Source organism: Oncorhynchus keta, chromosome 35, assembly GCF_023373465.1.
Source record: "Oncorhynchus keta strain PuntledgeMale-10-30-2019 chromosome 35, Oket_V2, whole genome shotgun sequence".
In the NCBI taxonomy this organism is placed as follows: domain Eukaryota; kingdom Metazoa; phylum Chordata; class Actinopteri; order Salmoniformes; family Salmonidae; genus Oncorhynchus; species Oncorhynchus keta.
Window position 1 is genome coordinate 39503867 of NC_068455.1, and position 21837 is coordinate 39525703.

General features: G+C 47.1%; 1 protein-coding gene across 1 annotated transcript in view; it reads left to right on the forward strand.

Moving 5' to 3' along the window:
* smyd3 (SET and MYND domain containing 3) overlaps window positions 1–21837 on the forward strand; it is a 243372-nt gene that overhangs the window by 173048 nt on the left and 48487 nt on the right. Inside the window, exons 7-8 of the mRNA XM_052496989.1 lie at window positions 18566–18668; window positions 19191–19301. Of these exons, the coding sequence (XP_052352949.1) occupies window positions 18566–18668; window positions 19191–19301 (214 nt within the window). The remainder of the gene's footprint in view (window positions 1–18565; window positions 18669–19190; window positions 19302–21837) is intronic.

Genomic DNA, 21837 nt, shown 5'->3' on the forward strand with positions numbered 1-21837 from the left:
ATTTGAAAAGAAGTTGCGCTGTTAGATTTTTCATTGATATTCATCACATGCCTTTACATAGAACAATGCCACGGGCTTACTGACACACACACACACACACACACACACACACACACACACACACACACACACACACACACACACACACACACACACACACACACACACACACACACACACACACACACACACACACACACACACTGAATATGATACAAGATAAGGAGCGCTTCATAGAAAGCAGAATAATGAACTGCTGCAGTCAAGCGATAGCTGACACCACACACTGTCTAATTATCTGTGTCAAGTGCTGCTGTTGACAATACATGTATTATCTCATTTAAAGCTAGAATCCTTAATTGAAACAATAACAACGCGAACTCTCTGCCCCTATTTTGCTCAATAAAACAACTAACGGATGGGGCTGGAGAAATGTAACCACTCTCAAATTCATAGACGGCTCCATGGATGCGAGGACTGACCATCCACGATATCAAATGTATTAGGGATGGAACGATTCACCGATACACATCGGTCCCCTGTGCAAATGTTTAAGGTATGAGAACATATGAGCCCGGACCAATCTAAAATGAAGCATGCATTGATCAGAAAACCAATTAAAACATTCCAAATCGCAGGTTCACTAATGTTTTTTACTCCTATTGTTTTATTCAGAAAATACTTATCTGTTGTGACTGAATTGATGCATCCTCCCTTTCAGTTCAGTAGCCTATTGAACTTATATGCATGTAACTGCATATGGCTGTAGTGGGTTGAGAGCTTCAAGTTCCTTGGTGTCTACATCACCAACAAACTATCATTGTCCTAACATACCTAGACAGTTGTGAAGAAGGCACGACAAAGCCTATTCCCCCTCAGGAGACTGAAAAGATTTGGCATGGGTCCTCAGATCCTCAAAGGTTTCTGCAGCTGCACCATCGAGAGCATCACTGCCTGGTATGGCAACTGCTCGGCCTCCGACCGCAAGGCACTACAGTGGGTAGTGCGTACGGCCCAGTACATCACTGTGGCCAAGCTTCCTGCCACCCAGGATCTCTATATCAGGCGGTGTCAGAGGAAGGCCCAAAAGATTGTCAGAGACTCCAGCCACCCTAGTCATAGACTGTTCTCTCTGCTACTGCACAGCAAGCTGTACCGGAGCGCCAAGTCGAGGTCCAAAAGGCTTCTTAACAGCTTCTACCCCCAAGTCATAACACTCCTGAACAGCTAATCAAAGGGCTACCCAAACCCCTCTTTTACGCTGCTGCTACTCTCTGTTTACAATCTAATCCTCAATTACCTCATCTAACTGGTTCCCCCGCACATTGACTCTGTACCTGTACACCCTGTATATAGCCTCCACATTTTTTTAATTTTTTTATTTCACCTTTATTTAACCAGGTAGGCAAGTTGAGAACAAGTTCTCATTTACAATTGCGACCTGGCCAAGATAAAGCAAAGCAGTTCGACACATACAACGACACAGAGTTACACATGGAGTAAAACAAACATACAGTCAATAATACAGTATAAAGAAGTCTATATACGATGTGAGCAAATGAGGTGAGATAAGGGAGGTAAAGGCAAAAAAGGCCATGGTGGCAAAGTAAATACAATATAGCAAGTAAAACACTGGAATGGTAGATTTTCAATGGAAGAATGTGCAAAGTAGAAATAAAAATAATGGGGTGCAAAGGAGCAAAATAAATAAATTAATTAAGGATGTGGATGTGGTGATTGACAGAGTCTAAAGCCTTGGCCAGATCAATGAATATGGCTGCACAGTAATGTTTCTTATCGATGGCGGTTAAGATATCGTTTAGGACCTTGAGCGTGGCTGAGGTGCACCCATGACCAGCTCTGAAACCAGATTGCATAGCAGAGAAGGTATGGTGAGATTCGAAATGGTCGGTAATCTGTTTGTTGACTTGGCGTTCGAAGACCTTAGAAAGGCATGGTAGGATAGATATAGGTCTGTAGCAGTTTGGGTCAAGAGTGTCCCCCCCCTTTGAAGAGGGGGATGACCGCAGCTGCTTTCCAATATTTGAGAATCTCAGACAACACGAAAGAGAGTTTGAACAGGCTAGTAATAGGGGTGGCAACAATTTCGGCAGACATTGACTCTGTACCGGTACACCCTGTATATAGCCTCCACATTGACTCTGTACCTGTACACCCTGTATATAGCCTCCACATTGACTCTGTACCGGTGCCCCCTGTATATAGCCTCCACATTGACTCTGTACCGGTACACCCTGTATATAGCCTCCACATTGACTCTGTACCGGTACACCCTGTATATAGCCTCCACATTAACTCTGTACTTAACACTTATTTTTTCTTAACTTCTTAAAGCATTGTTTGTTAAGGGGTATTTGGCGCATGTGACAAATAAAAATTGATTTGATATTTCCGATATATTTCTTTTATATACAGTTGAAGTCGGAAGTTTACATACACTTAGTTTGGAGTTATTAAAACTATTTTTTTCAACCACTCCACAAATTTCTTGTTAACAAACTTTAGTTTTGGCAAGTTGGTTAGGAGATCTACTTTATGCATGACACAAGTAATTTTTCCAACAATTCTTTACAGACAGATTATTTCACTTATAATTCACTGTATCACAATTTCAGTGAGTCAGAAGTGTATATACACTAAGTTGACTGTGCCTTTAAACAGCTTGGAAAATTCCAGAAAATGGTGTCATGGCTTTAGCAGCTTCTGATAGGCTAATTACATTTACATTACATTTACATTTAAGTCATTTAGCAGACGCTCTTATCCAGAGCGACTTACAAATTGGTGCATTCACCTTATGACATCCAGTGGAACAGCCACTTTACAATAGTGCATCTAAATCTTTTAAGGGGGGGGGGGTGAGAAGGATTACTTTATCCTATCCTAGGTATTCCTTAAAGAGGTGGGGTTTCAGGTGTCTCCGGAAGGTGGTGATTGACTCCGCTGTCCTGGCGTCGTGAGGGAGTGTGTTCCACCATTGGGGAGCCAGAGCAGCGAACAGTTTTGACTGGGCTGAGCGGGAACTGTACTTCCTCAGTGGTAGGGAGGCGAGCAGGCCAGAGGTGGATGAACGCAGTGCCATTGTTTGGGTGTAGGGCCTGATCAGAGCCTGGAGGTACTGAGGTGCCGTTCCCCTCACAGCTCCGTAGGCAAGCACCATGGTCTTGTAGCGGATGCGAGCTTCAACTGGAAGCCAGTGGAGAGAGCGGAGGAGCGGGGTGACGTGAGAGAACTTGGGAAGGTTGAACACCAGACGGGCTGCGGCGTTCTGGATGAGTTGTAGGGGTTTAATGGCACAGGCAGGGAGCCCAGCCAACAGCGAGTTGCAGTAATCCAGACGGGAGATGACAAGTGCCTGGATTAGGACCTGCGCCGCTTCCTGTGTGAGGCAGGGTCGTACTCTGCGGATGTTGTAGAGCATGAACCTACAGGAACGGGCCACCGCCTTGATGTTAGTTGAGAACGACAGGGTGTTGTCCAGGATCACGCCAAGGTTCTTAGCGCTCTGGGAGGAGGACACAATGGAGTTGTCAACCGTGATGGCGAGATCATGGAACGGGCAGTCCTTCCCGGGAGGAAGAGCAGCTCCGTCTTGCCGAGGTTCAGCTTGAGGTGGTGATCCGTCATCCACACTGATATGTCTGCCAGACATGCAGAGATGCGATTCACCACCTGGTCATCAGAAGGGGGAAAGGAGAAGATTAATTGTGTGTCGTCTGCATAGCAATGATAGGAGAGACCATGTGAGGTTATGACAGAGCCAAGTGACTTGGTGTATAGCGAGAATAGGAGAGGGCCTAGAACAGAGCCCTGGGGGACACCAGTGGTGAGAGCGCGTGGTGAGGAGACAGATTCTCGCCACGCCACCTGGTAGGAGCGACCTGTCAGATAGGACGCAATCAAGCGTGGGCCGCGCCGGAGATGCCCAACTCGGAGAGGGTGGAGAGGAGGATCTGATGGTTCACAGTATCGAAGGCAGCCGATAGGTCTAGAAGGATGAGAGCAGAGGAGAGAGTTAGCTTTAGCAGTGCGGAGCGCCTCCGTGATACAGAGAAGAGCAGTCTCAGTTGAATGACTAGTCTTGAAACCTGACTGATTTGGATCAAGAAGGTCATTCTGAGAGAGATAGCGGGAGAGCTGGCCAAGGACGGCACGTTCAAGAGTTTTGGAGAGAAAAGAAAGAAGGGATACTGGTCTGTAGTTGTTGACATCGGAGGGATCGAGTGTAGGTTTTTCAGAAGGGGGTGCAACTCTCGCTCTCTTGAAGACGGAAGGGACGTAGCCAGCGGTCAGGGATGAGTTGATGAGCGAGGTGAGGTAAGGAGAAGGTCTCCGGAAATGGTCTGGAGAAGAGAGGAGGGGATAGGGTCGAGCGGGCAGGTTGTTGGGCGGCCGGCCGTCACAAGGCGAGATTTCATCTGGAGAGAGAGGGAGAAAGAGGTCAGAGCACAGGGTAGGGCAGTGTGAGCAGAACCAGCGGTGTCGTTTGACTTAGCAAACGAGGATCGGATGTCGTCGACCTTCTTTTCAAAATGGTTGACGAAGTCATCTGCAGAGAGGGAGGAGGGGGGGAGGGGGAGGAGGATTCAGGAGGGAGGAGAAGGTGGCAAAGAGCTTCCTAGGGTTAGAGGCAGATGCTTGGAATTTAGAGTGGTAGAAAGTGGCTTTAGCAGCAGAGACAGAGGAGGAAAATGTAGAGAGGAGGGAGCGAAAGGATGCCAGGTCCGCAGGGAGGCGAGTTTTCCTCCATTTCCGCTCGGCTGCCCGGAGCCCTGTTCTGTGAGCTCGCAATGAGTCGTCGAGCCACGGAGCGGGAGGGGGGACCGAGCCGGCCTGGAAGATAGGGGACATAGAGAGTCAAAGGATGCAGAAAGGGAAGAGAGGAGGGTTGAGGAGGCAGAATCAGGAGATAGGTTGGAGAAGGTTTGAGCAGAGGGAAGAGATGATAGGATGGAAGAGGAGAGAGTAGCGGGGGAGAGAGAGCGAAGGTTGGGACGGCGCGATACCATCCAGTAGGGGCAGTGTGGGAAGTGTTGGATGAGAGCGAGAGGGAAAAGGATACAAGGTAGTGGTCGGAGACTTGGAGGGAGTTGCAATGAGGTTAGTGGAAGAACAGCATCTAGTAAAGATGAGGTCGAGCGTATTGCCTGCCTTGTGAGTAGGGGGAAGGTGAGAGGGTGAGGTCAAAGAGGAAAGGAGTGGAAAGAAGGAGGCAGAGAGGAATGAGTCAAAGGTAGACGTGGGGAGGTTAAAGTCGCCCAGAACTGTGAGAGGTGAGCCGTCCTCAGGAAAGGAGCTTATCAAGACATCAAGCTCATTGATGAACTCTCCGAGGGGACCTGGAGGGCGATAAATGATAAGGATGTTAAGCTTGAAAGGGCTGGTAACTGTGACAGCATGAAATTCAAAGGAGGCGATAGACAGATGGGTAAGGGGAGAAAGAGAGAATGACCACTTGGGAGAGATGAGGATCCCGGTGCCACCACCCCGCTGACCAGAAGCTCTCGGGGTGTGCGAGAACACGTGGGCGGACGAAGAGAGAGCAGTAGGAGTAGCAGTGTTATCTGTGGTGATCCATGTTTCCGTCAGTGCCAAGAAGTCGAGGGACTGGAGGGAGGCATAGGCTGAGATGAACTCTGCCTTGTTGGCCGCAGATCGGCAGTTCCAGAGGCTACCGGAGACCTGGAACTCCACGTGGGTCGTGCGCGCTGGGACCACCAGATTAGGGTGGCCGCGGCCACGCGGTGTGGAGCGTTTGTATGGTCTGTGGAGAGAGGAGATAACAGGGATAGACAGACACATAGTTGATAGGCTACAGAAGAGGCTACGCTAATGCAAGGAGATTGGAATGACAAGTGGACTACACGTCTCGAATGTTCAGAAAGTTAAGCTTACGTAGCAAGAATCTTATTGACTAAAATGATTAAAATGATACAGTACTGCTGAAGTAGGCTAGCTGGCAGTGGCTGCGTTGTTGACTTTGTAGGCTAGCTGGCAGTGGCTGCGTTGTTGACACTACACTAATCAAGTCGTTCCGTTGAGTGTAATAGTTTCTACAGTGCTGCTATTCGGGGGCTAGCTGGCTAGCTAGCAGTGTTGATTACGTTACGTTGCGTTAAAAGAACGACAATAGCTGGCTAGCTAACCTAGAAAATCGCTCTAGACTACACAATTATCTTTGATACACAGACGGCTATGTAGCTAGCTATGTAGCTAGCTACGATCAAACCGTTGTGCTGTAATGAAATGAAATGAAAATGTGATACTACCTGTGGAGCGACGGCGGAATGCGACCCCGGGTTGTTGAGTGCGGAAGTTCTATTCAGTAGACGTTGGCTAGCTGTTGGCTAGCTAGCAGTGTCTCCTACGTTAAGGACGACAAATAGCTGGCTAGCTAACCTCGGTAAATTAAGATAATCACTCTAAGACTACACGCTCTAAACTACACAATTATCTTGGATACGAAGACAGCAAAGACAACTATGTAGCTAGCTAACACTACACTAATCAAGTCGTTCAGTTGAGTGTAATAGTTTCTACAGTGCTGCTATTCGGTAGACGGTGGACGTTTGCTAGCTGGCTAGCTGCTGGGCAGATAGCAGTGTAGACTACGTTAGGACGACGAAATACGAAGTTGCAATAGAAGTGCTGACTGTTTCACTTTGTTGTCCTCTTTCTTTTCCTTTTTCTTCTGTCCTTCTTTTGTCCTTATTTTGTCTTCCTTTCTTCTGTTAACTAGATATTTTTGTTGTTATTCTTTGTAAGCTAGCTAGCTTCTTCCAGGAGAGTCCCTAACAACTGCTTAGCAACAAGTAAACAATTCTGCTAGCAATTCAGATAGCTAAGATAACTGTACAATTTTATGAAAAATAGTTAATTTTTCAAAAGCCTGTCTTTTTTGGTTTCCTTGTTTTGTCTTCTATTGACATCATTTGAGTCAATTGGAGGTGTACCTGTGGATGTATTTCGAGGACTACCTTCAAACTCAGTACCTCTTTGCTTAACATCATGGAAAAATCTAAATAAATCAGCTAAGACTTCAGAAAAACAATTATAGACCTCCACAAGTCTGGTTCATCCTTGGGAGCAATTTCCAGGTACACAAGTATCTATATCCACAGTAAAACGAGTCCTATATCGACATAACCTGAAAGGCCGCTCAGCAAGGAAGAAGCCACTGCTCCAAAACCGCCATAAAAAAGCCAGACTACGGTTTGCAAATGCACATGGGGACAAAGATTGTTAGAAATAACAAAATTAGAATACCCACCTAGTCACACCTGACCTAACCAAAATAGAGAATAAAAAGGCTCTCTAAGGTCGGGCGTGACAATAAGGTTGAAATGTAACAAAATGTGGAAAAAGTCAAGGGGTCTGAACACTTTCTTAGTGCACTGTATGAGTCACTGATGCCCAAAGTGCGGGAAGCACAGCTGTGTGCGCAAACAAGAGGCCTGTTCTGATAGGCTATTCGTAAATATTGCACCTTCAGCATTCAGATGCTTGTAAAATGGCATTCCCAATGTCAAATCATAGGCTTTACTTGTTGAGTGACAATGTCATTTGCTGGGTAATTGTTCCCAAATGCACTGTAGAAAATGGTGTTTTACCCAGTAGCGGTGCGTGGGTTAAATAACAGGGGAGGCCAAACCCCCGCCCCCAGAAAAGCCATATTACAACCTCTGTGTTGTGATAATTGCGTTGTTTGCTCTATAACCTGTTAGTTATAAAGGCCAAGACATTAAGATAGTGGTAGAATAAATTGCACCATACCTTTTATGTTTTATCACAAAACCAGATAGCAACCTCTCTCTGGTGAAGTTAACAAAACATATTACAGTAGCAGTCCGTTGCATGACCTGCAGCATGGTTGAGCAATGTAATGTTTCCCACATTTTCGGATCCCTAAACAACTATTGATTTAGAACCACAGAGAAAAGAAAAGTCGCAAAGAAAACAGGAGCTGCCTCCACCATTCCAGCACCATTCCAGCACCATTTCAACATCATCAAATCACCTCTGCTTTGTCTAATAGAGTGACAACTAAAAGATACCAATAACAATTTAGTCCAATCAACGTAAGCCAAATATGATGTGGCTGTCCATGGTTCTGATTTGTGCGCGTGCGTGTGTGTGTGTGTGTTTGTGCGCGCGTTTCGTGCAAGTAGGAAAACCCTGTTGACTCACCCTACTTGTAGAGAAATGCCAATGCCATCCTCCTCTCTTTCATGTTGATGACACACTGTCATACAGTACACAGTTTTAGTTTTTGTTGTCCTAGGCTACCTGGCTAAAATGCTTGCTCGATAGCCTAACTTCCATTCATGGGCAACGTTAGTTAGTTAACATTAGCCTTCTACATCTAGCTACATATTGAACTTCCATCCTCTCAGGCCAGGGCACAACAATGTATGAATTAATGGTTGGATCAGAATCGCCGTTGTAATCATTGGCAAGTACAGGGAATTAAGTAAAACCATGAGTCCAAATCCCTATCTCCATCCATTGTCAATTTAGGAAAGGGGCTATTTTAGCCAGCTAGTCACCGGAGGACAACAACACAACAAGATGCAACAATTAAGTTTTTTTTTTGTCAATGACGGATGCTGTCAATGGGATTTGATAGGAGTGACCCGAATCCAAACTGGCTTCCCTTGCCTTCAATGCTACAGGCGGCAACAATGTCATACTTGTTTGGACCAGACAGCATCGGATAGATCCTCTTGTCCAGATGGGTTAGGGCAGTGTGCAGTGTGGTTGAGATTGCGTCGTCTGTGGACCTATTTGGGCGGTAAGCAAATTGGAGTGGGTCTAGGGTGTCAGGTAGGGTGGAGGTGATATGGTCCTTGACTAGTCTCTCAAAGCACTTCATGATGACGGAAGTGAGTGCTACGGGGCGGTAGTCGTTTAGCTCAGTTACCTTAGCTTTCTTTAGCCCTCTTGAAGCATGTGGGAACAGCAGACTGGGATAAGGATTGATTGAATATGTCCGTAAACACACCAGCCAGCAGGTCTGCGCATGCTCTGAGGACGCGGCTGGGGATGCCGTCTGGGCCTGCAGCCTTGTGAGGGTTGACACGTTTAAATGTTTTACTCATGTCGGCTGCAGTGAAGGAGAGTCCGCAGGTTTTGGTTGCGAGCCGTGTCAGTGGCACTGTATTGTCCTCAAAGCGGGCAAAAAAGTAATTTCGTCTGCCTGGGAGCAAGACATCCTGGTCCGTGACGGGGCTGGTTTTCTTTTTGTAATCCGTGATTGTCTGTAGACCCTGCCACATACCTCTTGTGTCTGAGCCGTTGAATTGTGACTCTACTTTGTCTCTATACTTACGCTTAGCTTGTTTGATTGCCTTGCGGTGGGAATAGCTACACTGTTTGTATTCGGTCATGTTTCCGGTCACCTTGCCCTGGTTCAAAGCAGTGGTTCGCGCTTTCAGTTTCACTCGAATGCTGCCATCAATCCACGGTTTCTGGTTTGGGAATGTTTTAATCGTTGCTATGGGAACGACATTGTCAATGCACTTTCTAATGAACTCTAATGAACTCGCTCACCGAATCAGCGTATTCGTCAATGTTGTTGTTGGAAGCAATGCGAAACATATCCCTATCCACGTGATCGAAGCAGTCTTGAAGCGTGGATTCGGACCAGCGTTGAACAGACCTGAGCGCTGGAGCTTCTTGTTTTAGTTTCTGTCTGTAGGCTGGGAGTAACAAAATGGAGTCGTGGTCAGCTTTTCCGAAAGGAGGGTGGGGGAGGGCCTTGTATGCGTCGCGGAAGTTAGAATAGCAATGATCCAAGGTTTTACCAGCCCTGGTTGCTCAATCGATATGCTGATACAATTTAGGGAGTCTTGTTTTCAGATTAGCCTTGTTAAAATCCCCAGCTACATTGAATGCAGCCTCAGGATATGTGGTTTCCAGTTTGCAAAGAGTCAAATAAAGTTTGTTCAGGGCCATCGGTGTGTCTGCTTGAGGGGGAATATATACGGCTATAATCCAAGAGAATTCCCTTGGTAGATAATGCGGTCGACATTTGATTGTGAGGAATTATAAGTCAGGTGAACAGAAGGACTTGAGTTCCTGTATGTTGTTGTGATCACACCACGTCTCGTTAATCATAAGGCATACGCACCCGCCCCTCTTCTTACCAGAAAGATGTTTGTTTCTGTCGGCGCGATGCGTGGAGAAACCAGCTGGCTGCACCGATTCCGTTAGCGTCTCTCGAGTGAGCCATGTTTCCGTGAAGAAAATAACTTTACAGTCTCTGATGTCTCTCTGGAATGCTACTCTTGCTCGGATTTCATCAACCTTGTTGACAAGTGACTGGACATTGGCGAGTAGTATGCTAGGTAGTGGTGCGCGATGTGCCCGTCTCCGGAATCTGACCAGAAGACCGCTTCGTTTGCCTCTTTTACGATATCATTGTTTTGGGTCGCAGGCTGGGATCCATTCAGTTGTCCTGGGTGGAAGGCAGAACACAGGATCCGCTTCGCGAAAGTCATATTCCTGGTCATACTGATGGTGCGTTGACGTTGCTCTTATATTCAGTAGTTCTTCCCGACTGTATGTAATGGAACCTAAGATGACCTGGGGTACCAATGTAAGAAATAACACGTAAAAAAAATAAATACTGCATAGTTTCCTAGGAACGAGAAGTGAGGCGGCCATCTCTGTTGGCGCCGGAAGTCACACTCAACGTCAACAAAACAAAGGAGATGATTGTGGACTTCAGGAAACAGCAGAGGCAGCACCCCCCTATCCACATCGATGGGACCGTAGTGGAGAGGGTAGTAAGTTTTAAGTTCCTCGGCGTACACATCATGGACAAACTGAATTGGTCCACCCACACAGACAGCGTCGTGAAGAAGGCGCAGCAGCGCCTCTTCAACCTCAGGAGGCTGAAGAAATTCGGCTTGTCACCAAAAGCACTCACAAACTTCTACATATGCACAATCGAGAGCATCCTGGCGGGCTGTATCACTGCCTGGTACGGAAACTGCTCCGCCCACAACCGTAAGGCTCTCCAGAGGGTAGTGAGGTCTGCACAACGCATCACCGGGGGCAAACTACCTGCCCTCCAGGACACCTACACCACCTGATGTCACAGGAAGGCCATAAAGATCATAAAGGATAACAACCACCCGAGCCACTGCCTGTTCACCCCACTATCATCCAGAAGGCCAGGTCAGTACAGGTGCATCAAAGCAGGGACCGAAGAGACTGAAAAACAGCTTCTATCTCAAGGCCATCAGACTGTTAAACAGCCACCACTAACATTGAGTGGCTGCTGCCAACACACTGACTCAACTCCAGCCACTTTAATAATGGGAATTGATGTAAAATATATAATTTGCCACTTTATACAATGCTACTTAATATAATGTTTACATACCCTACATTACTCATCTCATATGTATATGTATTTTCTGTACTCTATCATCTACTGCATCTTTATGTAATACATGTATCACTAGCCACTTTAAACTATGCCACTTTGTTTACATACCCTACATTACTCATCTCATATGTATATACTGTACTCGATACCATCTACTGCATCTTGCCTATGCCGTTCTGTACCATCACTCATTCATATATCTTTATGTACATATTCTTTATCCCTTTACACTTGTGTGTATAAGGTACATTTACATTACATTTAAGTCATTTAGCAGACGCTCTTATCCAGAGCGACTTACAAATTGGTGCATTCACCTTATGACATCCAGTGGAACAGTCACTTTACAATAGTGCATCTAAATCTTAAAGGGGGGGGGTGAGAAGGATTACTTATCCTATCCTAGGTATTCCTTAAAGAGGTGGGGTTTCAGGTGTCTCCGGAAGGTGGTGATTGACTCCGCTGTCCTGGCGTCGTGAGGGAGTTTGTTCCACCATTGGGGGGCCAGAGCAGCGAACAGTTTTGACTGGGCTGAGCGGGAACTGTGCTTCCTCAGTGGTAGGGAGGCGAGCAGGCCAGAGGTGGATGAACGCAGTGCCCTTGTTTGGGTGTAGGGCCTGATCAGAGCCTGGAGGTACTGAGGTGCCGTTCCCCTCACAGCTCCGTAGGCAAGCACCATGGTCTTGTAGCGGATGCAAGCTTCAACTGGAAGCCAGTGGAGAGAGCGGAGGAGCGGGGTGACGTGAGAGAACTTGGGAAGGTTGAACACCAGACGGGCTGCGGCGTTCTGGATGAGTTGTAGGGGTTTAATGGCACAGGCAGGGAGCCCAGCCAACAGCGAGTTGCAGTAATCCAGACGGGAGATGACAAGTGCCTGGATTAGGACCTGTGCCGCTTCCTGTGTGAGGCAGGGTCGTACTCTGCGGATGTTGTGGAGCATGAACCTACAGGAACGGGCCACCGCCTTGATGTTAGTTGAGAACGACAGGGTGTTGTCCAGGATCACGCCAAGGTTCTTAGCGCTCTGGGAGGAGGACACAATGGAGTTGTCAACCGTGATGGCGAGATCATGGAACGGGCAGTCCTTCCCCGGGAGGAAGAGCAGCTCCGTCTTGCCGAGGTTCAGCTTGAGCTGGTGATCCGTCATCCACACTGATATGTCTGCCAGACATGCAGAGATGCGATTCGCCACCTGGTCATCAGAAGGGGGAAAGGAGAAGATTAATTGTGTGTCGTCTGCATAGCAATGATAGGAGAGACCATGTGAGGTTATGACAGAGCCAAGTGACTTGGTGTATAGCGAGAATAGGAGAGGGCCTAGAACAGAGCCCTGGGGGACACCAGTGGTGAGAGCGCGTAGTGAGGAGACAGATTCTCGCCACGCCACCTGGTAGGAGCGACCTGTCAGGTAGGACGCAATCCAAGCGTGGGCCGCGCCGGAGATGCCCAACTCGGAGAGGGTGGAGAGGAGGATCTGATGGTTCACAGTATCGAAGGCAGCCGATAGGTCTAGAAGGATGAGAGCAGAGGAGAGAGAGTTAGCTTTAGCGGTGCGGAGCGCCTCCGTGATACAGAGAAGAGCAGTCTCAGTTGAATGACTAGTCTTGAAACCTGACTGATTTGGATCAAGAAGGTCATTCTGAGAGAGATAGCGGGAGAGCTGGCCAAGGACGGCACGTTCAAGAGTTTTGAGAGAAAAGAAAGAAGGGATACTGGTCTGTAGTTGTTGACATCGGAGGATCGAGTGTAGGTTTTTTCAGAAGGGTGCAACTCTCGCTCTCTTGAAGACGGAAGGGACGTAGCCAGCGGTCAGGGATGAGTTGATGAGCGAGGTGAGGTAAGGGAGAAGGTCTCCGGAAATGGTCTGGAGAAGAGAGGAGGGGATAGGGTCAAGCGGGCAGGTTGTTGGGCGGCCGGCCGTCACAAGACGCGAGATTTCATCTGGAGAGAGAGGGGAGAAAGAGGTCAGAGCACAGGGTAGGGCAGTGTGAGCAGAACCAGCGGTGTCGTTTGACTTAGCAAATGAGGATCGGATGTCGTCGACCTTCTTTTCAAAATGGTTGACGAAGTCATCTGCAGAGAGGGAGGAGGGGGGGGGAGGATTCAGGAGGGAGGAGAAGGTGGCAAAGAGCTTCCTAGGGTTAGAGGCAGATGCTTGGAATTTAGAGTGGTAGAAAGTGGCTTTAGCAGCAGAGACAGAAGAGGAAAATGTAGAGAGGAGGGAGCGAAAGGATGCCAGGTCCGCAGGGAGGCGAGTTTTCCTCCATTTCCGCTCGGCTGCCCGGAGCCCTGTTCTGTGAGCTCGCAATGAGTCGTCGAGCCACGGAGCGGGAGGGGAGGACCGAGCCGGCCTGGAGGATAGGGGGCATAGAGAGTCAAAGGATGCAGAAAGGGAGGAGAGGAGGGTTGAGGAGGCAGAATCAGGAGATAGGTTGGAGAAGGTTTGAGCAGAGGGAAGAGATGATAGGATGGAAGAGGAGAGAGTAGCGGGGGAGAGAGAGCGAAGGTTGGGACGGCGCGATACCATCCGAGTAGGGGCAGTGTGGGAAGTGTTGGATGAGAGCGAGAGGGAAAAGGATACAAGGTAGTGGTCGGAGACTTGGAGGGAGTTGCAATGAGGTTAGTGGAAGAACAGCATCTAGTAAAGATGAGGTCGAGCGTATTGCCTGCCTTGTGAGTAGGGGGAAGGTGAGAGGGTGAGGTCAAAAGAGGAGAGGAGTGGAAAGAAGGGGAATGAGTCAAAGGTAGACGTGGGGAGGTTAAAGTCGCCCAGAACTGTGAGAGGTGAGCCGTCCTCAGGAAAGGAGCTTATCAAGGCATCAAGCTCATTGATGAACTCTCCGAGGAACCTGGAGGGCGATAAATGATAAGGATGTTAAGCTTGAAAGGGCTGGTAACTGTGACAGCATGGAATTCAAAGGAGGCTATAGACAGATGGGTAAGGGGAGAAAGAGAGAATGACCACTTGGGAGAGATGAGGATCCGGTGCCACCACCCCGCTGACCAGAAGCTCTCGGGTGTGCGGAACACGTTGGCGGACGAAGAGAGAGCAGTAGGAGTGGCAGTGTTATCTGTGGTGATCCATATTTCCGTCAGTGCCAAGAAGTCGAGGACTGGAGGGAGGCATAGGCTGAGATGAACTCTGCCTTGTTTGCCGCAGATCGGCAGTTCCAGAGGCTACCGGAGACCTGGAACTCCACGTGGGTCGTGCGCGCTGGGACCACCAGATTAGGGTGGCCGCGGCCACGCGGTGTGGAGCGTTTGTATGGTCTGTGCAGAGAGGAGAGAACAGGTATAGACAGACACATAGTTGACAGGCTACAGAAGAGGCTACGCTAATGCAAAGGAGATTGGAATGACAAGTGGACTACACGTCTCGAATGTTCAGAAAGTTAAGCTTACGTAGCAAGAATCTTATTGACTAAAATGATTAAAATGATACAGTACTGCTGAAGTAGGCTAGCTGGCAGTGGCTGCGTTGTTGACTTTGTAGGCTAGCTGGCAGTGGCTGCGTTGTTGACACTACACTAATCAAGTCGTTCCGTTGAGTGTAATAGTTTCTACAGTGCTGCTATTCGGGGGCTAGCTGGCTAGCTAGCAGTGTTGATTACGTTACGTTGCGTTAAAAGAACGACAATAGCTGGCTAGCTAACCTAGAAAATCGCTCTAGACTACACAATTATCTTTGATACAAAGACGGCTATGTAGCTAGCTACGATCAAACAAATCAAACCGTTGTACTGTAATGAAATTAAATGAAAATGTGATACTACCTGTGGAGCGAAGCGGAATGCGACCGGGTTGTTGAGTTCTATTCGGAAGACGTTGGCTAGCTGTTGGCTAGCTAGCAGTGTCTCCTACGTTAAGGACGACAAATAGCTGGCTAGCTAACCTCGGTAAATTAAGATAATCACTCTAAGACTACACAATTATCTTGGATACGAAGAGAGCAAAGACAGCTATGTAGCTAGCTAACACTACACTAATCAAGTCGTTCAGTTGAGTGTAATAGTTTCTACAGTGCTGCTAATCGGTGGACGTTTGCTAGCTGGCTAGCTGCTGGGCAGAGCAGTGAAGACTACGTTAGGACGACGAAATACGATAATTACGCAATTATCTTTGATACAAAGACGGCTATGTAACTAGCTAAGAAGAAATTGCTAAGATTAGACAAATCAAACCGTTGTACTATAATGAAATGTAATGAAATGTAATGAAAAAGTTTTACTACCTGCGGAGCGAAATGCGGATGCGACCGCTCGCTCCAACCAATTGTTAGGTTAGATTACTCGCTGGTTATTACTGCATTGTCGGAACTAGAAGCACAAGCATTTCGCTACACTCGCATCTGCTAACCATGTGTATGTGACAAATACATTTGATTTGATTTGAGATGGCCTACATGTAGAGAAACAGAGGGGCGCTGTTTCCCTCGCTCGGTTGCTTTCTCCTGTGATTCAGCCTCTAGCGAGTTGACGGATAATGATGAAATACAGAGAGACAAAAGATGTAAAAAAAAAAAAAAAAAAAAGTGTTTTTAATGATTATATATTTATTTGTATTCATGGCGTACATGAATACACACCATTGGTTTTAGCGGAGTTGTACAGCCTACCGGAATGGGGCGCAACTCACATCTAACTGCTGATTGGGGTTTTCAGTCATTATATTATTTAGATTGTTCAGGTTCACCAAAATAAAGAGTTTTGGTAGTTCTGCTTTAAACAGTCAGTGTATTTAGTCATGTTTACATAAACAGGTTCATTTCATGAAGGACAGCAATCATTTCGCATTCATCGGTCGCAGCGAGAGAAGCTCTCCGTAAAATTCCAAACAGTCTAAAACATTAGCTTTCGAGACTGGGGTAAAATCCAAAGCTGCAATTATATTAATTGGCTAAATGCCATGCTAATTTATAATTATAAATATGGACATAGTACCAGTTCAAAACATGTTCAATGTGCATAAATGACAAGTTCATCAGATTTTTTTAAAAGTGAGGGAACAAATAACATACATTCTCCGCACCCCTAATCTGGTAAGAGGGGTGATAGATGCTCAGTCTGCCCAATGGCTCAGCTCAGGTGCCTACACAGACCATTGACACACACACACACATACGCACGCACACTAACAGAGGGCCACTTAGTTTAGAGAAGACAGGTCTAGCTTAATTCTAGCTTAATTTCAGACAGGTCTATCTTAATTTCAGACAGGTCTATCTTAATTTCAGACAGGTCTATCTTAATTTCAGACAGGTCTAGCTTAATTTCAGACAGGTCTATCTTAATTTCAGACAGGTCTAGCTCAGAGGCCCAGCTCCTGATCTCCCTTCAGCAGCAGATGTTCATTTAAAATGGAAAATGAATGTCTTCATTCAACAACAACAAAACAGTTCATCAGAATCGCATCAATTCATTGCTCTAATCAAACCCGAATCACACCGAATCATTTTAAACTTAGACGTATCGTTCCTGTGTCAGATGCCCATGCATTCTAGATGCATAAACAAATCGTTCATGAAAGGAGAGATGTACTTCCCTAAAATGTTTTGAGGCTGTTTCGTGTTTGTTTGTAAACAACGTAAATGTAAACAATGTGGAGTAAAAACAAGCTTATGTTTGGGGTTCTGATGGGGTACGACAGTTGAACTCCGCTCATGAGGCATTTATAAGTTACATTCTGCAAGAATACATTTGTAAATATTATTAATTTATACATCCGGAAATGGATGTAGCAACTAAGGATTCTAGCATCAAGATGGAGGGTCCATAAGTATCTAAAAGGACAAGTACCCCGTTTTGTCAAATGATCGAGCTTTAAAGAAAGAAAGTCCATGTTTTGATTATAATATACTGAATGGTTGGTGTAAATGATTAGGTTCGTGGTTAGAAAGGGTTAGCAGAAACATTAGAAACACCGCGGGAGAGCCTCTACACTATGTGTAATGAACCCAGGAGGAGGTGGAGTTAGTACCACTGAACAGATCAACACAGGTATAGAAACACAGACCATTACATTTCCCACAGTCCTGGTCGGTTGGTAATGGATGTTTTAGGAGAGGTGTAATGATACACACACCCTATCATTAGGTGTGTGTGTGTGTGTGTGTGTGTGTGTGTGTGTGTGTGTGTGTGTGTGTGTGTGTGTGTGTGTGTGTGTGTGTGTGTGTGTGTGTGTGTGTGTGTGTGTGTGTGTGTGTGTGTGTGTGTGTGTACTTGTGTACTTGTGTGCCTGCATTAGTGTGTGAGTGTATAGATTCACAAAAGACCAAACAGAGACGTAAGAGCATCCAAGTGTTGTTTAGACGTAAACACGGATGCCTAATGTCAACACTGGCCAGACGCAGAGAGGAAGGCATTGGAAGTGCTACCCAAACCTTCAACTAGGGGACCACCTGACAGTCGAAACACTGATCCAGCTAATCAAGGGCTTTGTGATGAGGTCATCAGTGTGTTCGTGCAGGGCTTGAACAAAATGTGTGCGCTGTCTGGTGGACCTCTGCGATGGGGTTGAGGAGCAATGACACAGACCAGTCAAAATGGATCATCGTGACACACTCACGCCTCATCGCTGTCTGTCACTTCATTGTCACCTTGTCATTTCTTGTTACATCACCGTGGTGTGATTGGGTGTGTGTGTGGGGTGCAGGCTATTTGGGTGACTTTCAAAACTCTTTGTTCCAGTTTCTCTGAACAGTAACCATGAGAACATCTCGAAGAGAGGAGAGAGGAGAGAGGAGAGGACGGGAGGGATGAGGAGAGGAGGGGACGGGAGATTGTGTGGCATTACTTAAAGATCATATCTGCATGTAAACCAGTCCTGCTACACAACCAACCTATCTACAGTATTACTGATGCTCAATGTAACCGGTTCACACACACACACACACACACACACACACACACACACACACACACACACACACACACACACACACACACCACACACCACACACACACACACACACACACACACACACACACACACACACACACACACAGTGCTAAACGGCCCTGTAAGACTTTGTGTCTGAGTGTGAGAATAACCAACAATGTGAAGAGTGTGTCAATGACATCACTTCAATCTCTCTTTCTCAATCTCTTGGTCTCTGTCACACACGCGCTAACCTCCTCTCTCCCTCCCCAGTATGTCGTTGCTGAACCATGACTGCAGGCCCAGCTGTATGATGATGTTTGAGGGGGAAACACTCCACCTCCGAGCCGCCAGAGACATGCGACCTGCTGAGGAGGTACGGTGTGTGATTTTGGTCGACTTGAGGCAGGATGCAAATAAAAAAAACGGTGATATCTCTCTCTCTCTCTCTCTACCTCTCTCTCTCTACCTCTACCTCTCTCTCTCTACCTCTACCTCTCTCTCTCTCTCTCTCTCTCTACCTCTACCTCTCTCTCTCTACCTCTACCTCTCTCTCTCTCTCTCTCTCTCTCTCTCTCTCTCTCTCTCTCTCTCTCTCTCCTCTACCTCTACCTCTCTCTCTCTCTCTACCTCTACTCTCTCTCTCTCTCTACCTCTACCTCCTCTCTCTCTACCTCTACTCTCTCTCTCTCTCTCTCTCTCTCTCTCTCTCTACCTCTACCTCTCTCTCTCTACCTCTACCTCTCTCTCTCTCTCTCTCTCTCTCTCCCTCTCTCTCTACCTCTTTCTCTCTACCTCTCTCTCTCTACCTCTCTCTCTACCTCTTTCTCTCTACCTCTTTCTCTCTACCTCTCTCTCTCTTACCTCTCTCTACCTCTCTCTCTCTACCTCTACCTAGTTGACTATTAGTTACATTGGTTCGTTGGCTCCTACCAGAGACAGACAGACTCAGCTAGAGGAGCAGTACCATTTCACCTGCCAGTGTCAACGATGCACCACTGCAGACATGGTAAGACTACAGCCACACACACAAACACACTCGCTGTTCACTGTGTCAGCATGGTCTCGGTGTGACCACTGAAGCCTGCCGTGTGTCTGTGTTCCTGCGGCTTTCTCGTCTCCTCCTCTCACTCTGTCGTCCCTTCTTATTTCCCCACTCTCCTCGCCCTCTCTTTCATGCTCTGCCTCTTCTCGCCCTCTCTCCCTCCACCTGTCTCTAAGTTCCCCGTCCTTATCAGGGGAAGAGGAAAAATAATACATCCACCACTTTCTACTTCAATACCGATCTCCATCCGTCTTATTCTCCCTTTCTCTCTCTCCTTATCTGTCAGGCTGTCAGTCGTCCACCATCACTCTCCACCCCACCCCCCCCTTCTCCCCCTCTGCCCTCCACCTGTCAGCTCTGAGGCATGCTGTGGACTTGAACCAGCTTCTTATGACACAGAGTCAGTGCTCTCTAGACGTTTTAGATTGGCTGCTTTCAATTTTCACTCTGCTATTAATGAACATGTGATTAACCTGACATTTATGCAGCTCTCTCTCTCTCACACGTACCCTCATGAGCGCACACACACACACACACACACACACACACACACACACACACACACACACACACACACACACACACACACACACACACACACACACACACACACACACACACACACACACACACACACACACACACACACACACACAGCTCTCTCATAAACAGATAATGATCTAGTATCAACAGTATGTCAGTTGTAATTTCACGGCCTGTTCAGCTTTCTGCTCTGTAATTAACACATTCACTTTATCAGCATAATAAAGTGTTTGTGTGAATGTGAACATAAAGTCATTTCTTTTCAGAAGAAAAATACCATTCTCACTCCAAGGAGCAGCAAGACATAGAGAAGTAGTCATTTCTTCCTCTCTGACCTATGTGAACTGGAAACCACATATCCTGAGGCTGCATTTATTGTAGCTGGGGATTTTAACAAGGCTAATCTGAAAACAAGGCTCCCTAAATTTGATTAGCATATCGAATGCGCGACACGGGCTGGAAAAATTCTGGACCATTGTTACTCTAACTTCCGCAACGCATACAAATCCCTCCCTCGCCCTCCTTTCGGCAAATCTGACCACGACTCCATTTTGTTGCTCCCAGCCTATAGACAGAAACTAAAACAGGAAACATCTGGGCTCAGGTCTGTACAACACTGGTCCGACCAAAGTGATTACACGCTTCAAGATTTCTTCGATCACGTGGACTGGGATATGTTCCGGATAGTGTCGAACAACAACATTGATGTTTACACTGATTCGGTGAGCGAGTTTACTAGCAAGTGCATCGGTGATGTTGTATTCACGGCATCTATTAAAACCTTCCCCAACCAGAAACCATGGATTTATGAAAGCATTCGCGCAAAACTGAAAGAGCCAACCACTGCTTTTAATCAGAACAAGGCGACCGGAAACATGACCGAATACAAACAGTGTAGCTATTCCCTCCGCAGTTCAATGGCTCAGACACGACAGGTATGTGACAGGGTCTACAGTTAATCACTGACTACAAAATTAAATCCAGCCCCGTCGTGGACCACGACGTCTTGCTCCCAGACAAACTAAGCAACTTCTTTGCTCGCTTTGAGGACAATACAGTGCCACTGACATGGCCCGCTACCAAAACCTGCGGGCTCTACTTCACCGCAGCCAACATGAGTAAAACATTTAAACGTGTTAACCCTCGCAAGGCTGCAGGCCCAGACGGCATCCCCAGCCGCATCCTCAGAGCATGCGCCTACCAGCTGGCTGGTGTGTTTACAGACATATTCAATCAATCCCTATCCCAAATGCTTCAAGAGGGCCACACTTGTTCCTGTTCCCAAGAAAGCTAAGGTAACTGAGCTAAACGACTACCGCCCCGTGGCACTCACTTCCGTCATCATGAAGTGCTTTGAGAGACTAGTCAAGGATCATATCACCTGCACACTGCCCTATCCCATCTGGACAAGAGTAATACCTATGTAAGAATGCTCTTCTTCGACTACAGCTCAGCATTTAACACTATAGTTCCCTCCAAACTCGTCATTAAGCTCGAGGCCCTGGGTCTCGACCCCGCCCTTTAGCAACTGGGTCCTGGACTTTCTAACAGGACGCCCCAAGGTGGTGAGGGTAGGAAACAACATCTCCACCCCGCTGATCCTCAACACTGGGGCCCCACAAGGGTGCGTTCTCAGCCCTCTCCTGTACTCCCTGTTCACCCATGACTGCGTGGCCATGCACACCTCCAACTCAATCATCAAGTTTGCAGATGACACTACAGTGGTAGGCTTGATTACCAACAACGACGAGACGGCCTACAGGGAGGAGGTGAGGGCCCTCTGAGTGTGGTGTCAGGAAAATAGCCTCACACTCAACGTCAACAAAACAAAGGAGATGATCGTGGACTTCAGGAAACAGCAGAGGGAGCACCCCACTATCCACATCAACGGGACAGTAGTGGAGAAGGTGGAAAGTTTGAACTTCCTCGACGGACAAACTGAAATGGTCCACCCACA